The 18,216-nt window shown below is 37.9% G+C and overlaps 2 protein-coding genes across 3 annotated transcripts; both read left to right on the plus strand.

Annotated features, from left to right (window-relative positions):
- Positions 1–61: 61 nt before the first annotated feature.
- LOC118471705 (uncharacterized) lies at positions 62–7,970 on the plus strand. Of its 2 annotated transcripts, none has more exons than XM_055009228.1 (8): positions 62–395; positions 484–621; positions 710–817; positions 903–1,064; positions 1,155–1,243; positions 2,705–2,880; positions 3,020–6,549; positions 7,471–7,970. In XM_055009228.1, exons 1-7 carry the CDS (start codon positions 387–389, stop codon positions 3,160–3,162), a joined length of 825 nt encoding a protein of 274 aa, XP_054865203.1. In that variant the 5' UTR covers positions 62–386; the 3' UTR covers positions 3,163–6,549; positions 7,471–7,970. The 2 variants fall into 2 exon arrangements, with proteins under 2 accessions (XP_054865203.1, XP_054865204.1); XM_055009229.1 differs by having other exon boundaries at positions 725–817.
- Positions 7,971–14,263: 6,293 nt separating this feature from the next.
- Positions 14,264–15,182, plus strand: LOC111567426 (CAAX prenyl protease 2-like). Its single transcript, XM_035947378.2, has 2 exons — positions 14,264–14,832; positions 14,935–15,182. Exons 1-2 carry the CDS (start codon positions 14,787–14,789, stop codon positions 15,126–15,128), a joined length of 240 nt encoding a protein of 79 aa, XP_035803271.2. The 5' UTR covers positions 14,264–14,786; the 3' UTR covers positions 15,129–15,182.
- Positions 15,183–18,216: the final 3,034 nt, after the last annotated feature.

Here is an 18,216-nt window from a genome sequence, read left to right on the forward strand (position 1 = left end):
GCCGCAGGTATATTTCTATTTTCTTCATAAGTACATGGTTCTACATCAAAACTTACTTAGAAATTATTAGGGAATCAGCTGAACATTACTGTTCCCACATCAGTGAGTCTATTACATGATTATATGGTAACATACTGTATAAGACAGGCAGCATACAATACAACTTATAAGCTAGTAGCTGCCAACTTTCACTAGAATTTCAATCCTAAAGAGCACTTTTCACACAAACTCTATCAAGCCTCGATCACGTTTCACTCCTCTTTGTTTCCCTCTGACAGATACACGGTCAATTTTATTGTTCTGTAATCCGATCCAGTTGTTGTCCAGAGCACTGCTGTAACCATAGTAATATACTGTATAATTCATCAGTCTGCAGTGGTGAAAACATGGAGCAGGTAGGATGTTTTGATGTGGTGTGAGAAATGCATTTGTTTTTCATGTGCATGCATGAGCTAAAAGTAGCATCCTTATGCTTTGCTTCAGGACTGTATTGCTGGTCTTTACCAATCTATGGGCATATCCGCTGGAGCAGAGTTTTCCATCGAAGATGTGAGTCTTCTCCACCGCAAAGTGTTTCATGTTCCCTCCAACAGCAATGAAGCCCATTCAGCCATGAAGAAGGTAACAACTCAGGCATATTTGGTAATAAAATTGACTATCAAATCAAATCCCAAGTCTTTATATATCATATAAGAATAATATTATGTAGCTGTGTGTGTTTCAGATTGCAGGAGACGACAATAGCTGGTCCTGTGTTGGTGAAAATGTTTTGGATGTTCTATTAGAAATGGAAAAGGAGAGGGAGAGGAAGGAAATGGTACAATTTAATGTTCTTTTCTAATAAAATTTATGACACACCTGAGAAATCAAGTGATACTAAAAGTAAATATTGTTATCTTCAGCTATACTGGGACCTCCAGCTACTAAACACTGGAAATCTCAACACTTTGCATCACATGATGGATTCCCTGCACCAAAACACAGACCCCACGTCTTTGAAAAATGCGTACAACTCAGATTCAGGATCCTTAAAGATGTGTATGACTGAAGTGGACAGTCTTCAGGTATGTACTTACAGTGTAGCAGATTTTCTCCTGCATGGAGAAAGTTACTCTGTTCATTGCTATTTGGAATGTTTTATTTTCCATGCACAGATGGGGAGACTGCTGGGGGAAAAAGAGCCCTGTGGGAGAGTGACAAGTGTGAGGAGACTCAGGAAAGCAGCCAGGCAGTGCTGGGCTAGGTGAGTGTATTTCGTTCAAGACAAAAAGTTGCTCAATTTATAGATATAAGGGCTTTAATTGAATATTTCCTTTCTGTAATACTAATGCAGTATATAGTGCATGACACTACTATAGGAAACAGTATAAACAGATGTTAGAATTGCTTTTTACATTACCCACCCTCAACATTATAATGCTGTATGCATGATAAGTCGTGTATTTTTAAGGGAATTTGATATATATACAATAAAGAAATAGAATTTCAGTGAACAACAGCCCCTGTAGCAGAAGTGACAATTACAGAATTAGGTGTAATGTAAAAAAAATAAAAAATAACAATATAAATAAAACAGTTGTAAAAGTAGGCCAAAGGAAAAATGTATCAAGTTAGTGACTTGACACAATGTCTGTTACACATAAATCGATCAGCCAGCTTCACCAAGTAGCCACTGATCATACGGGTCAATATGTAATATGTAATTAAGGGACTTTTTAACTCCCTTTTGGGATATATCTTGCACACATTTTTATTAAAAGTTAAAAAAAACTGATGTTTTTATGTTCATTATGATCAAGTCTTTACAAATTCCATAATTATTTATTATGGAAACAATCACTTATAAAGAATGACTGAATATCACTAAAATGTCAATGAAATAACCGTCCAAATTTAACAACGATCACCTTCTAATGAGATAAACAATAATAAAATAAGCTTATTCAAAAATTGCTTTGATCGTGTTCTTTTTATTAATTTGAGATAATCATGACAGATATTTCTTTTTCTGGCAATATATCAAATTTCAGATAGAAAATAGCAAATTGTATCTGTGTCAGAGAAATCACTTTCAACTAAGTTGCCCATTACAAAAACACCTCTCAAGGAAGTGTGTTAATTCCAGATCACATGACCTGCTCCACATGATGTCATTTCCTCCTGAAGAAAAGACTGGCCAGACTCCAAGGCTTTCTGAGTTATTTAATATAAAGTAGTGTGTGAGTCAAGTATGAATTTATCACATGTCAACAGATTTAGTACAATATCTTTATAAATAACTTTCAATTTCAATTTTACTCAATTGTATATATAATATTTAGAAGAATATTTCTCTAAAAATGCATGTGGTGTTTGGTTATGTTTAGTTATGTTGATTTTAGGCCTGAAAACAGAAAAACATGTCAACTATGATACCTGTCAACTATGTTACAAAAGTCCCGTAATTATATATTGACCCATATCAAACTAAGGCTGCAGCACCAAACCTACTGATCTGAGCAGCAAAGCATTCCATTGAAGATTAATGCAACTTTTAATTTGTAATAACAACAATTACAGTTGTGCTTTTTAATAGTATGAGACGAAAATGTAATGATTTTAATATTTTAACCGCTTTTTTTGCAATGTCAAAAGCCACCTCTCTACCTTGAAGTGCTTATTTTTACTATAATTGTGTTGTTGAGGAGTCTATACTTCTCTTCAGATTGGCATCAGAGGGTGTACAAAGCATCCTACCCTTTCCCTGGCAAGGCCAAAGGTTGGGGGGCCGAGGTCAGGCATGGGGCTGTATCTCCCTGTCAGACGTCCTCCTCTTGGCGAAAGTGAAGTACGATGTAGTGATATACTTGCTGTGTACAGAAATGCTTCAGGAGCACCACAGTAAGAAAATGTCACTCTGACTTGTCGTCACAATATAAAAGAACAATATCACAACTTTAAGTGCAGCCTGCTCAGCATTATAGAACCTGCTCCCGATGCTTCATTTTTATATTGCATTTCCTTTCTGGCAACTCCACAGCTGAAAGCGTCTGGGAGATGCTGCTGCCATGGCAGCAAGACAAGGAAGTAGAGAAGCTGGAGGATCTTGTAGAAGAAGCTTTGGAGTCAGTTGACATGCTCCGATTGGCTGAACTTCCAGGAGCATTCAGGATATACAAGTAACACACATGCACAGAGTTTGTACATTTGAAGTCCCACAGCAGTCATTCGTGGGTTCTTGTTTTTGTTTTTGACTCCGCCAAGGAACGGCGGAGTTATGTGACGATCGGCGTATGTTTGTCTGTGAATCTGTGTGTCTGTCTGTCTGTCCGTGTGAAACATTACTCAAAAATGGACTAACGGATTTGGATGAAATTTTCAGGGAAAGTCAGAAATGACACAAGGACCACCTCATTAAATTTTCACAGTGATGTGGCTTATAGTCTGGATCCACAGCTTTGTTAAGGATTTCACATTGCGAGATATAGCTGCTGGCACAGCGTCGCTGTAACCATGACGACGAGTGAACACTGTGTCAGTTACCGGCTGCCGATCACATGATTGCGATCCCACTACAAATTGACTGTGATTTATCAGTTGGAAATCATACGAGGAACAATTGATTAAACTGTGGGGTGTTTCTGAGTCCCATCAATTCCTGCTGCCTGCTACATATTTAGGTCACGTGATGTAGCAAACCTCATTCAGAAAATGGTGAAGCTCATGATGTTTCACAAAGCCTTTATTTACGTTCAGCCGTCAGCCTTATTTTGAACACAAATTCACCTTTCTGTCCTTCACTCTTTTCTTCAGGAAACACCGTATGAGCTTGTACCCATTCCAGCTAGCTGCTTCTAAGTTTAGACACATCCTTTGCTAGACAGCAACAGCGTGGAACCGTTTTCTTTCATCTTTATGTGAGTTTTCACACATTATCACAATCACATTATCACAAAAACATCATAGTTTAGTATGTAGTCCAAAATGTGGAAAAAAACATCATAGTTTAGTATGTCGTCCAAAATATCACAAAAACGTCATAGTTTAGTATGTCGTCCAAAATATCACAAAAACGTCATTATTTAGTATGTCGTCCAAAATATCATAGTTTAGTATGTCGTCCTAAATGTCACAAAAACGTCATAGTTTAGTATGTCGTCCAAAATGTGGAAAAAATGTCATAGTTTAGTATGTCATTCAAAATATCACAAAAACGTCACAGTTTAAGTATGTCATCCAAAATGTCACAAAAACATCATAGTTTAGTACGTCGTCCAAAATATCACAAAAACATCATAGTTTGTGTCTTAAAATAAGCCAGATATGCTAAAAATAGCAGTTTTTCACTCAAAAATAGATCTTTGCTTCCATGTAACCTCCTAATTTGAAATGTATTAACCCTCCTGTTGTCTTCATTTACAGGCACCAAAAAATATTGTTTCCTTGTCTGAAAAAAATCCAAAAATTCAGCAAAAAAGTTCCCCAAATTTCTGAAAATTTGCAAATCCTTCAGGAAGAAAATTCCAATAATTCCTTAAAAGTTTCCCTTAAAAGTTTTATTTTTAAAAAAAATCCCCCAAATTTGGCAAGAAAATTCTTGTAAATATTTTCCAAAAAATGAGTAAAAATCTTCCCAAAAAAATCCTAAAAATATCCAAAGTGATTCCATATTTATCAGTAAAACTTCTAATATTTTCTTTAAGAACATTCACATAAAAATCAACCAAAATCCAGCAAAATTCACTGGATTTTGCTGGATTTTTTGTGAATGTTCTTAAACATTTCTAATTCTTCTTTTTTTCCACCAAAGAACGTTCAAAGATTTCCCAAAAATGTGGATATCAGAAGTTTCACTTTGAAAACATATTTTTTCCCACATTTTCAAACTTTAAAATGGGTTAATTTGACCTGCACGACGACATGAGGGTTAAACTTATTTTGAGTTTTCTTGTCAAATACAACTCAAAACAAGATAATTTCAAGGTTTGATTTAACAAGATATTTCAGAAGCATTGTCTTAAAACAAGTCCCTCCATCTGCTGAAATTTCACTTGTTAAGTGAATTTATCTTAAAACAAGTGGGATGAGACATTTTGACTAAAAATAAGACAAATAGACTTGGTAAGATTTTGAGTTTTTGCAGTGCATAAACACAAAAATCAAAACCACTTTCAAGACTGTTTCTTGACGTACACGACTTGTTCAAAACTTCAGCCAGACTCTCGATGGTTCCACCTTGTTGCCAAGCGACACATGAGAACCATTTGGCTGCTCCATAGCAAAGTAACTCATTTAGAAGAAGTGATAACTGACAACCACTGTTCCCTCTAAACTGCGCGCGTGCGCAATTGCGCACTGCTGACACGGTCTCCGCGCACAGAAAATCTGCTGCGCACAAAAAAAATCCAACCTAAATTGTAAATAAAATAAACACGTAACAATTCATTCTGTGCTATTTTTCAATGTGAGTCAGTGAGTGACCGGTGATTGGCTGCTGCAGCCAATGATGCGATTCACATACGTATTTACCATAGACTGTATATAATGGTATTTACGCCGCTAATCAAGGTCAGGCTTCCTTATGTGCAGCCATCGTTGTTCTCAAAGATATGAATGAGTAGATAGGACACGCCCCTTTGAGCTGCGGCTACTGCGAGGCTAAGCTAGTGGGGGAAAGTTTCAGTGCATTCCGTTGATGAAGACGGCGTGAAAACGGAAACAAGTATGCCGTCTCACTGTGCTGCATACAATTACACACTGCGTCGTACGATTGAGACAAGGAAACTTGGAATGACTTTTCATCGGTAAGAATAGTTTTTGGCTCTTTTTTCATTATGAAATCTTGTTGAGAGCTTCCAGTCTATGAGAGCTAACTAGTTAGCCACTAGCAAAACGCTAAGGCGAGCTAGCAGCTTGACAACCAAATACCAGACGATTAATAGTAGCTGTAGTATAGTTGTACAAGCAGTAGTAGAAATACTAACAGTACAAGCAGCAGTAGTAGTATAAACAGCTGTTAGAGTCGTAGAAGTAGTATCAGCATTTGTAATAGTATTACAAGTTGTAGTAGCAGTGCCAGTATCAGCAGCAGTAGTAAGTAGTCACATTACTATTACTACCACCAATACTACCAATAGTAGTTATAAAGCCTAACTCATGTATATCCAGATTACCATCTATGTTCTTCCTCCAAACCCATTTTATGATTGGGATTACAGGCAGTTCTTTAGGACTGCTCTCAAATAATTGAAATGTTACTAAACAAGGTTATACTCATCAAATTAAATAGCTCTGGTCTCCAGTATATTGGCGAATTTGGTTCTTTGTACTTAATTTATTAGCATGATTTCTTTTTAATATGTTGTGTACAGACTTAATTACTTCTCTGTCTACTTTTCTTACTCCATGTAGGTTTCCCAGAGACTATGGGTTGAGGAGGAAGTGGAAGTTTGTCGGCTTAGACCTGGTGTCATTCCATCAGTGTCAAACTTCCCGGCTCATCTTGGAAGAGTACGTGCCAGAAAGACCACGACCAAGCAGCCTTGAGATCTTAGGCAGCGTCTCCCTGAGGTGGGTGTCAACGGTGTTCACGGTCAGGTCTGTGGTAATCCCGTCAAAAAACAAAACAGAAAAAAATCTAGATTATAAATCAACATGTAACCAAAGCACTCTGTGTATAATGCCATAGTATAGGATGTAGTTCAGAAAATGTCAAAGTATAGTATGCTTTACTCAAGAATAACATAGTATGGCCTGTAGATCATAGTACAGCATGTTGGCAAGAAAAAAAAAACAAAACATAGATTATTATGTGGTTCAAAAAGCGCAAAATGATAGGATGTTGCCTAAAATTGTCATGTATGATATGTGGTTCAAAAAATGTCATAGTGCAGTATATTGTCAAAATAGTATGTAATTCAAGAAAACATCAGAGTATAATATGTCATCTAAAAAATGCCATAGAATAATAATTTCATTGCACAAGTAAAAGTATAGTAACTTTTAAAACTGTTCGAATTCTTATATGTTGCTCAAAAAAACAAAAAAAGTCACAATAATATGTCAATTAAAAAAGCCTATAGTATAGCGTGTCACCCAACAAACATCATAGTATAGCATGTCGCTCTAAAAACGTCACAGTATAGCCTTTAGTCCACAGCTGTCAGTAGGTGAGGAGCAACACAAAAACAGTCCAAACGCTGGTTTCCAGAGGGTTAGACGAGTATTTATTTGAAAGAGTAAGTTTACAACAACACATGTGAGGGGGTTAAAAACAAATGGGTGTTAGTAAAATAAAAATAAATCAACAGAACTAAAAGTGAACTTCATGTTGACATTGATGGGCATTCCAACCAGGAACAAAGTAAAAGATAATCAATACAAAAAAAACCTCTTCCTGTTCACCTCTTAAAACCCAAAAACACACTGCAGTTGCACCCTAAACTAAAACTACCAATGGGTTCCCTGTTTTCCTTTCTGAACAATTCAAAGGTCCCTCTCTATCTCCCCACACATCCACCAACCACTGGAACACATCTCCAAAGTTCTGCCGGGCCAGCTCAGCTTCCCCTCAGAAGAAGTTCCGCCACCTGCCAGATGAAGGAGCCTTTTGAGAGGCAGCTGGCATCGTGATTGGACTGTACTTTGGTCTGTTCCAATCCAGCTTCAGCTCCAGAGACGGCAGGCGGGACGAGTCAACGGAGGCCGGGTGGACGAAGGCATGCAGCTGAGTACAATCCAGAAAACAACAGAGGAGGAGTGCAGTGGTCCAGGGCCAGAACAACCAGAGTAGCATCGTATGTCTCTTAGAAAACATCATAGTATAGCCTTTGGTATGAAAAAAAGCCATCATATACATCATATATTGTACAAATAAGTCAAAGGAAAGAGACATACATTGTAGAATTGTAGTAATTGTGGGCTGACTGATTTACTGATTATCAGTATTTTATTTTTTACTGATTTACGGTAATAAATACATTTAAAAATGGCACTACTTTGGCTCTGAACCTTTATCTATCTGTGGTCGCTCTGTCTTTTGGAGTGATTTGATTGGTTATACGCCACGAATAAAACTCCTTTAACTTAACATCTGTAAACAAAACAAAAACGTATCAACAAAGTTTTCTGTTAGAGTTTGTGTTCTTCTAAGTTTAATTCCAAGATTTTAAATACTTTCATTTACTGCAAATGAATATCTACTCCAAATGTCTCACTAATAATCATTATCAGCCTTAAAAACCCACAAAACACCCCTCTATACTCGAGCACACTTAGTACAGTCCGGTTCCCCCTTCTATAAATCTCCTTGGAATCTTCCACTTCCTGTTTGTCAAAGTGGCCTTCTACCTGGACAGGTTTTGTTGGAGCTCATGCAACAAACATTTTGGGTAACTGCACTTTAATATGGATGGATGACACTGAATTAGAGTCTGTTTTAATGAGATTGAGTTAAGATGTGTAGCTCTGTCATTAAATAGGAAATTATTTCTCAGAACTCACAGAGAAAAGTCTGAAATGTTTGCTAGGTTAGCGTCCCACATGTTCTTTGGCTCAGCTAAAGCTAACTCTCTCCAACTTTTGGATCTCTTGAGTCGCTTGTTGTTAAAATATCTTGCTAGAGGTGCTGAAGCTCAGAAAGTCTGAGATGTTTGTTCAAAATAAGCTCATTCTCAAGTCTTATCTGAACTGTCCTCTTTTGTTTGAACTTTCCCTAAACTTAGGAGTTAATGACAGAGCAGCACATCCAGACTCAGTCTCATTTATGTAGAGATTAAACTTCAGTGTCATTCATTGATGTTAAAGTGCAGTTTTTCAAATGTTTGTTGCACATGCTCCCGACCAAACCAGTCCAGGTGGAAGACAATGTGAAGAGAAAGCTCCAGAGGATGAATATCACATATTTACGTTGGAAATAAATGTCCTTTAATTAGACATTGTCATGCAAAAGTTGGATTTCCCTTTAATGATGTTCAAATCTTTGTTGAATGTTTTGATGTTGGTTTCTTAATGTTTTCTGACACTCGGCCCCAAAGATTAAAACCTTCTACGGCTCACAAGCTGCAACAATTCACACATTATCAACTATCTTTCTGACTAAACTAAGATAAAAAGTGAAAAACTGTCTGATTCCTGCATCATGAATGTAAATCTTTTTGGTTTTTATGACAGTAAACTGAATATATTTGGGTTTGACATTGTATAAACCAAAACAAGAAATGAATTACTGAAGAAAACAACAGATTAATGGACAAAGAAAATGGGTTTTCCAGCATATATGGCTGAATTACTCCAACATTACAAGATACATACAATTTTTATTCAATTTTATTCATATAATGCCAATTACAGGTCAAATTGTCTGAAGACACTTTATTTTTATATTTTTTTGTCATATTTAAAATATGACAAAGTAAGAAATTTAAAGCTCTTGACTAATCCAATTTATTATTTGTTTTTAGGAGACTAATGGACAATTAAAATAACTTTCTCCACTAAAACTAATAAACATGAAGTCAAATAGAAGGAACAGTTTTAAATACTGCAGTCCCACGATGACAAGAATAAAGTTTGTCAACAAAAACTAAATCTGCTGGTGGATTCCATTAAAGTCCTAATAAATGATAATAAAGTGTGATACTAAAGGTTTGTGGTGCTAAAAATCTCCAAGTAAAGATATCAAGTTGAACATCCGGATGGAGGTTGATAAAAGTTGACCTCCCTTCATTTCTCTGGCGCCAACTCCATGGATTTTATGGATAGTGGTTAAAGACCTGCTCTTCTAGTCGTCGTCCTTCTAGTTGCTGTAAAAAGTCAGTCCATCCTCGCTGACTTCAACACCTCTTCATGACAACTTGCTCTGCCTCCGACCTCGTGGAAACTCCAGAAACTCGGGAAAACCCGAGGAGACTCGAAGAACTCGTGGAGACTCGAAGAACTCGTCGGGTGGGGGAAGGTGTGGTGGGCGGTGGGGAGAGGCGGGGGAGCAGAGGGGGGAGGCCGCCACCCACCTCCCCACCTACTCTCCGCCCTGACTCCACCCAGACTCCGCCTTGGCTCTGCCCATGTGGTCACTTGAGGAACTACGATGCCAAAGGGACGACGAAATTATTTCTTTTTATCTGATCTGTAGCTCAGTGAGTTAAGGATTTGCCTATGGAGCTGCAGGTCGCCGGTTCAAGACCAGACACTTCTTAAATTTTATCAAAATCGTGACAAAGACAAACAAAGAAAAGGGCCAGTGGCGGGTCTTGAACCTGCGACCTTCCACTTGGTAGTCCTCTTCTTATCCTCCTGAGCTATCCACTCAGATACTAATTCTTCTTTTTTTTGCGCATTTGTCATCTATTTTTTGTCATTTTTGAGTTTTTTTTTTAACTCGGGTCTCAACTCGACCGTTTTTCTCAGGAGGCTGGACTTCAGCCTTTGTGCTGGAGGGTTGAACCCTCAGTTTCAAGACTTCCCAAGCCTCCACACCTCCCGAGTCCTCAGGACTTGAGCTTTCACACAGTCTGAGGGCTGAAATTTTCTAAGTTCCTGAGTAGTTCTCTGTTAGTTTGAACATTCAGACAGTCTGAGGACTGAAAACCTCGAAGTTCTTGAGTAGTTCTCTGTTAGTTTGAAACTTCAGACAGTCCGAGGACTGAAATCCTAAAAGTTCTTGAGTAGTTCTGTGTTAGTTTGAACCTTTAGACAGTCTGAGGACTGAAATTTTAAAAATTTCTCAGTACTTCTCTGTTAGTTTGAACTTTATGGTTAACAGAAGCCTTAAAACTTGTGACCATGAGTCTTGATATCACATTTAGACCATCCATCTGAGTTCTTCTCAGACCTTCACCTGTGGGTTTTTTAGAAATCCTCAACAAACTTTGATTCTCTTCACTGAACAGTAAAGTTTGTGGAGATCAGAGGTAACATTAGTTTGATCAATGCCTTCAACTACTAGTAGACTTTATCTGGAAAGCAGTTTTCTGAAATGAGTTCTTAGCAAATCTGTCCACAATCAAACCAAGAACATAAAAAGAGGAAATGTTTGAAGAAACAACTTGATGTTTTCATTTCAGACTAGAAAACGCTTTAAGATTTTTATCTGTTTTTGCTCTTTTTGATCATTTTATTGTCTCTTCTGTTTAATTTGATCTAACTGGTGTCTTTTCAAATGTTTTGTCTTATTTGATTCTTCTTAAATGTTTAGAAAATAATAAAAGGTGAGAAAGGAGCAAAACTAATGTCTGATTTGATTTCCAAATGTTTTGTCTTTTTTAATGTTTGTTGTTTTTTCAAATGTTTTATCGGCTTGTTTGAAAAATTTCCTTTTCTTTCCCAATGTTTAATTTTTTGATTAAACCTTTAAGGTTTTTTTTAAAAAATATTTTACCACCTTTTAATGTTTAGTTTTCTTTTTAAATGCTTCATTGTATTTTCTGTTTAATTCCTATTGAAAGTTTTATTGTCTTTAAGATTTAATTTTCTTATTAAACATTTAATTTTTTAATTAAATGTTTTGTCTTTTTAAAGGTTTAATAATCTAACTAAATGTTTTGTATTTTTAAAATGTTTAATATTCTTGTTTAATTGTATTTTTTAAATGTTTAATTATCTAAAATATTTCGTCTTTAATGTTTAATATTTATTAATTTTGTTTAATTTCATAACTACATGTTTTGTATCTTCTGTTTAATTACCTAAATATTTTGTCTGTTTAATATAATTTAATTGTATTTAATGTTTAATTTTCTTGTGAAAAGTTTTATTGTAGTAAATGTTTTTTTCCTTTGATTTAATTGCTTTTTTAATGTAGTTTATTTCTTTAATCTTTTTTTCTGTCAAGATTTTAACCCCAACCTTAAAAATGAAACAAACCCTTAAATCACAATGAAAACACTTCTGTTGTCACAATCATGAGTTAGTCAATTATTCAGTTTATCAATTCAACTTTATTTGTTTAGCACCTTTTACACAGATGACAAAACTAAACAAGCAAAAAGAAAAAAAAAACTATGCTAAAACTATGATTAAAACTCAAAAACATTTTTTTAAAAAAGGATTTAACATGGTAATAAAAAAAAAATATATGTTTTGTCCAGGGGATGGAGGGAGTTTATTGAAGTCTTCTTGGGCTCACATGGGAAATCATTTAAAATATAAACTTGATATTCAGTCTAAGGAAACTGCAGAGCCACAGAAGAACCAACAATATCTCCTGTTTTCTCCTTTAATGAGTCAACTCTTCTTGTGCTTTCAGACCAAAGAACTACAGACTCTTCACAACCTGCTCAAACTCCTGGTACAGGACCTCACCACACGGGTCAAGAAGGTTTCCGTCTCATTTCTACTCTGAAGATCACCTTCTCCTGCTCAAACAGCTGACAAATGTTTCTGCTGCTCTAAAGTCTGGTCTCCAGAACTTCCTACAAACTCTCAAAGTCTCTTCTGCTGCAGGTTGCTTTGTAGAACTGTTACAGAAAACAACACTAAACCACATGGAGGGGCCTCAAGATAGTTGTACAAATGAAACCATACAATAACCAAACTAGTACAACCCAAACGCTAAAGTCTCCTGCACCCTACCAGAGAACCTCTGAGAACAGAGAATCAGGACAGGAACTCTTACCTTCTGGACAACCAACCTTGGTTCACAAACAAGAATACAGAATGTGTCTGACCAAAAACCTCTAAAGACTCACTACAGCCAAGACACAACTCAGCTGCACCAAATCCACTAATCAGTGCACACATTAGCACCATGTGCTAACTGTGGCTAAAGAACCACATTTACCAAGACAACTATCCAGTACAAAGCCCTAAAACACACCAAGAAACACATTAAATACGATTTTACTGCTGGAAGCTGCAAGCCAACGCCTAAAGAACAAACCAAAGCAAGGAACCAAACCCGGTTCTGTGGTGAAGAGAAGCAGAGGAAATGTTTGTCTGCAGCTAAATCAAGCAGGAAGACAATGAGCTGCTCAGGTGTTCCTGATAACACCAAGCAGCCACCTGGACAGCCAATAGGAACACAGCTTACTGGGAGTCCAGAGGGCTGGGTTAGTGAAGGAAATTTAATTTAAAGTTGAAGCAGAAAGTTAATAAAGAAAGTTGAAAACCACCTTCTGATACCTGAAATCTCTGAGTTTTCACACAAAGAACACCTGAACATGTCAAACTGGCTTCCATAGTAGAACCATCATTGTAAAAACGTCATAGTATGGTGTGTTGCTCAAAAAACATTAGGACCCGGTTGTCAGGGGACAAACATGTAAGAAACATGAGAACAGAGAGAACCCAACCAGTAGGTCACAGTTTATCATCCCCCAGTCATCTCCTGAAGTCCATATGGTGAGAGACATCAGTATCTGGTTGTTAATTTACCAGAGGATGCTTATAATCATGCTGATGTGGTCTGTACTCTACAGTATTTTAGTGACTCAATAAATGCCTAAGTTGTTTTTTTAAAAATGCTTTTTAGTTTTTAATTAAGATTTAATAGCCTATATGTAATCAATAAATGACCTTTGCCTATCTTAAGAAAAATTCACTCAGAACTCTGATATGTTAACAGTACTAAATAAATCAATAAATACATGCATACACACAAAAATAAGTTAATACCTTAACTGTGTTAAGATAAGATTTAGATTTAAAAAAAGGTTGTTTATGTTTTTGCAGAATCCAGTATTGCTCACTGGTTGGTCATTACATTTTATTAGTTTGATTTCACTGTTTAAAATGATGCCACCTCTTTTCAGACAGAACCTGTGATAATAAAACAATACAAAATTTTTAGTTCCGTGTTAATAAAGCACTTAAAGCTTTAAGTATGGCTAAATGCTTTTTTCAAAATTAAATATATCACTCCTTAGGTGGTAGTGGCCCCAAGTTCAGTAAAGTTGGAAAGATATTGACAGATACAGACTTCCAGCATCAATAACTCATTAGATATAGGTTGTCAAAACAAACGGTGCCTCTTTCCCATTGTTGCAAGGCAGACAATGTGCTACAAGCCCAGTTTTATCAAAAGTAGCTGTCTTTCAAGCTACAGGAATAACATTGGTGTCTATGGAGTGAACAGGGTCCGTCTGCAATTTGCAAAACCGCTGCAACAGTAAAGAGAGACAAATATTCAATAACTTCACTCTTATACATTGTAGTGTCACTAAAATCACTGCAGCCTTCAACTGGCTCCTGTTGACAAAGTGTTTTAACAGAAATGTAAATGCTGTAATTTTTGAACACAACCGATTCTTTTAATGAACCATGTAACTTGAATGGATGTGATGCTGGTGTGACCACAGTGCACACGTCTGATGTTGCTCACAGTGGTCCAAGGGATGCTCAGGGAGTTTGTGTGTTTGCTCAGATTCATGAAAAACTAGAGGGAACATTGCCCTAAAGTCTTAGATACTAAAAAAAACAGATGAACACCCAAGATTAAGTTATTTGCTTTACAGTGGTCAGAACAAGGGCAACCACAACCAAGGAGATTTTTAGTAGCTTCAAACACATCTCTGTAGATGCCGTTTCCCTCTTAGAACACTTTATTTATTCTGCATGAAGGCAGTTTTGACATTTCAGAGATTAAATTTCCATTCCTACAAAAACATATATGACTTTACAACTCCCATTAAAGTTCTGCATTTTGCAGTTATGTCCCATGGGCATGTTTAAATCATACACTCAAAATATGCCTTGTGGTTTACAGATCCTCGTCTTTAATCTTGTTTTCATTTACTTCCCCTGGAAGTCATAAACAACTATTTTACTCTACACAGCAGGTTTTTTATCTTGGTCCCTTCATTCATTCTGCTATGGACGACCCTGATGGCTTCACCGGGGAACTGCAGTCTGCACTCGGTGCGTTTGTCTCTCTTAAATGTTATGTTGGAGGCTGGAGAGTTTTACATATGTGCTCCCATGCATTATATGTCATCGTAAAGTCTCGGCTTTATTTTCCAGATGTTCAGTCCTGGAGGCTGTGCGTGAGAGATGCAGTGTGGCTCAGGAACCAGGTGGTGGCGCCAGTGACAGAGGAGCTGGTGTTCAGAGGAGCCATGCTGCCCATGCTGGTGCCCTGCGCTGGACCCACAGCTGCCATCTGCGTGGCTCCGCTGTTCTTTGGTGTTGGTATGGCAACAAGATTTTCAGACTGAAAACAAGTCAGATTTACATTTTAGATAAATTCTTGGTATAAATTCATGGCAAACACTGTGACTGATGATGAATTAAAAACAATTAAACTGCTGCTTTATTTACTTTAGTTCTTTATGGCAAAATACAGTATACAACAGAAGTAAGTACAATCCTGTGCAAAACTGCATCATCTCTCAATGTCTGTGTAACTTCTAACATGACAAGCAGAGCATTTACTCTTTTAACAATAAAAACAGATCCTTTGGATAGTATGTATGGACAGTTCAGGCCCCAGATTAAAAACTCTGTGCAACAAAAGTAAATACACCTGTATTAGTAACAAAATCTGTGATCTTTGAAACAAATTTGAGAATGTCTGTGATTTTCAGTTAGCCTAATAGCATGAATATGGTTATAAAATGATCAATTTGGACCTACGGGGTGTGTCTATCTGCTTGTCTGCATCATGGTTCTAAATGGAAAACTATTGCAAGAAGAATTTCTAAAGCTGATTGTGAAACTTCACAAAGATGAAACAGCATACAGGAAGGTTGGTGAACAACAAGAAAATGTCTCAAATGAAGTTTCAGGATTAGTTAGGAGGTATGGAATAAACCATAGTACCACTACTCAGAACCGTGGTGGTGATGCACAGATAGATCAGTGCTTCAGACTAGGCACAGGGATTATCACTCAAAACTGGACACTGAGCAACAGCTCAGACTGCGTGAAGGACAATTCATAATGTGAATACACAACAAAAAATCATCCTTGCTTGCTTTTTGACACTAAAGTTCAGGATTAAACTGTGTTGCCTGATGAATATTGGGAGCATGGAATTTGTTCAGATGACACCAAGATATATTTGTACAGTTCAGATGGGATCTTACAAGTTTTGCATGAACATGATCAGGACTACCACAGTGAATGCACAGTCCTGGCAGTGGAGTACACAGGTGGCATTGTGATGAGATGGAGCTTCATGAGTGAAAAATGTGTTGGGAGATGACATTTATAGATGGCAACATGAATGTCTGTGGATGTACTAAAGTACTAGCTGACAAGATGACTTCCAGCCTTCAGAGGCTTGGCAGAGGAGGAATATTCCAGCATGGTAATGATCCAAAGCACACTGCCTGTTGCAGCAGAGCAGCTCTTTAGACATTTTGAATCCTCCATGCCGATGAGGATTGAGAGTTATTAAAGATAAAGTTTGGCATACAAAGTATTGGAAAAAACACAACATCTGAATTGCAGTAAAGTACTGACTTTATGCACTATTCAGAGGCAATCCAGCTTTGAATCATCTGACAAAAAAAGTGATAGTGTGCTAACTTCTGTTGTGTGCCGTACATGATAGTAAGCGCTACATTAAATTGCTTGAATGGTTTTTACCACAGTTCATGTTTACTTTACTGTGTTTCAGCTCATTTCCACCATGTTATAGAACAACGGCGCCTCGGCAAGGACAGCACGAGTGTTATCCTTGTGGTGGCAGGTGAGTTAGCTTACATTTCCTCAGGTAAACCACATTGTAAGCAAAACAAGTTATGTAAGATGCAAAAACCTGTAATTTCTATGGCTGATGCATGGTTTCTCAATTTTAGTACATTGCATGGCATTGCATCATCTTTCCTTTTCCCACATGGATGGATAGAGTTAGTATTAATCATACTGACTTTGTTCTATTTTTTTGTTATAGGGATGCAGTTCTTGTGATACGGAGTTCAGGGTGGCTCAGGTGCAGGAAATGAACAGACGGTCTGTGAATGCAACACTGATTTATTTACAAAGGTTTTTAGGACTACAAGCGGAAACTAGGACTTCAACAGGAAACGGAACAAAAGGCTCTGGATCTTACAGCGGCACCTAGGGGCCGGGAGGTACTGTAACAAGACTAAATAATCACTAACTCGCGGTAGGGAACACCAAGGCGAGAAAGGCCAATCTCAGGAATACAAAACAAGACACGAGGCTATCTTTACGAGAATAGCGAGAGGTAACTACAAAAGAAGTTTTCTCAAAATACGGTGCTCTTAACGAGAGCTATAACTATGACTGGTCTACAAACTCACGAATTATACTAGGAATGCTCAGAAGTGGTTCACAGCGGTGGCAGCCAGGTTTGGAGCAGCGGGCTTTGGCCTGATGCTGGATGGCGTGAAGCAGCGACAGGTGAGTGGGGAAGGACGCCAGGAGGAGGGAGTCGGCACAGGTGAGTGTTTCCTTTTTCTGAGGTGATAACCAGGGTCCAGTGTTGACGGCGGAAACAGGTGGGTCCGGAGCTGGAACAAAGGAGGACAACGGAGGTTAACAGGTTTGTAGTGCAACAAACAGAATGGCTGGTAAATCAAGCTGTGAACCATTACGAGCTGTATCATGATCCGGCACTGAGAGATGGGAGGCGTCTGGTTATATTGCAGAATGGATGAAGCTTGATTGGTTGCATCCACCTGTTCCTGAGCTGGCTGATTGTGGCAGATGGAGAACACCTGTCGCTCCTCCTGCCCTGCTGGACTGCCCTAAAAGGAAAGAAGATGAGAGGGAGGGGAGATCACTACCTAGGCCTGGCAGCAGCCAGCCTGACATCTTGTACACAACTCTGTTTGGTGCCTTCACTGCCTTCATATTCATGAGAACTGGTGAGCTGTGGAGTGAACTGCACATTTCCTTGCAGACATACTAACCTCCAGTTCACGGCTCATTAAATCTGTAATCTGTGTCTCTGAAGGTCATGTGGGTCCAGTTTTGTGCCATTCCTTCTGTAACAGCCAGGGTTGCCTGACGTCACCTCTGCCCTGCAACACCCTCAACGCCCACCTCTGCTCTTCTCGTATCTGATGGGAATCCTGCTATTTCTGGTGCTGCTATTCCCTCTGACAGATCCTTTCTTCTATGGTGCCATTCCCGTTTGCAGCCTGGCTCCCCCTCCACGTCTGTATGTTAATTAAATGAAATTACATACTGTCCAGCTCTTAAAACCATGTCTCTTTACTCTGGTTTTCATTTTGTATTAGGTTAGTATTTTTACGACAAGTGTGCCCCATATACGTACTGTATATATGTGTGTGTGGTGAGCATGAGAGGAGAACGATTCTAGCAGTTCAG

This window comes from Amphiprion ocellaris, chromosome 3, assembly GCF_022539595.1.
Source record: "Amphiprion ocellaris isolate individual 3 ecotype Okinawa chromosome 3, ASM2253959v1, whole genome shotgun sequence".
NCBI lineage: Eukaryota > Metazoa > Chordata > Actinopteri > Pomacentridae > Amphiprion > Amphiprion ocellaris.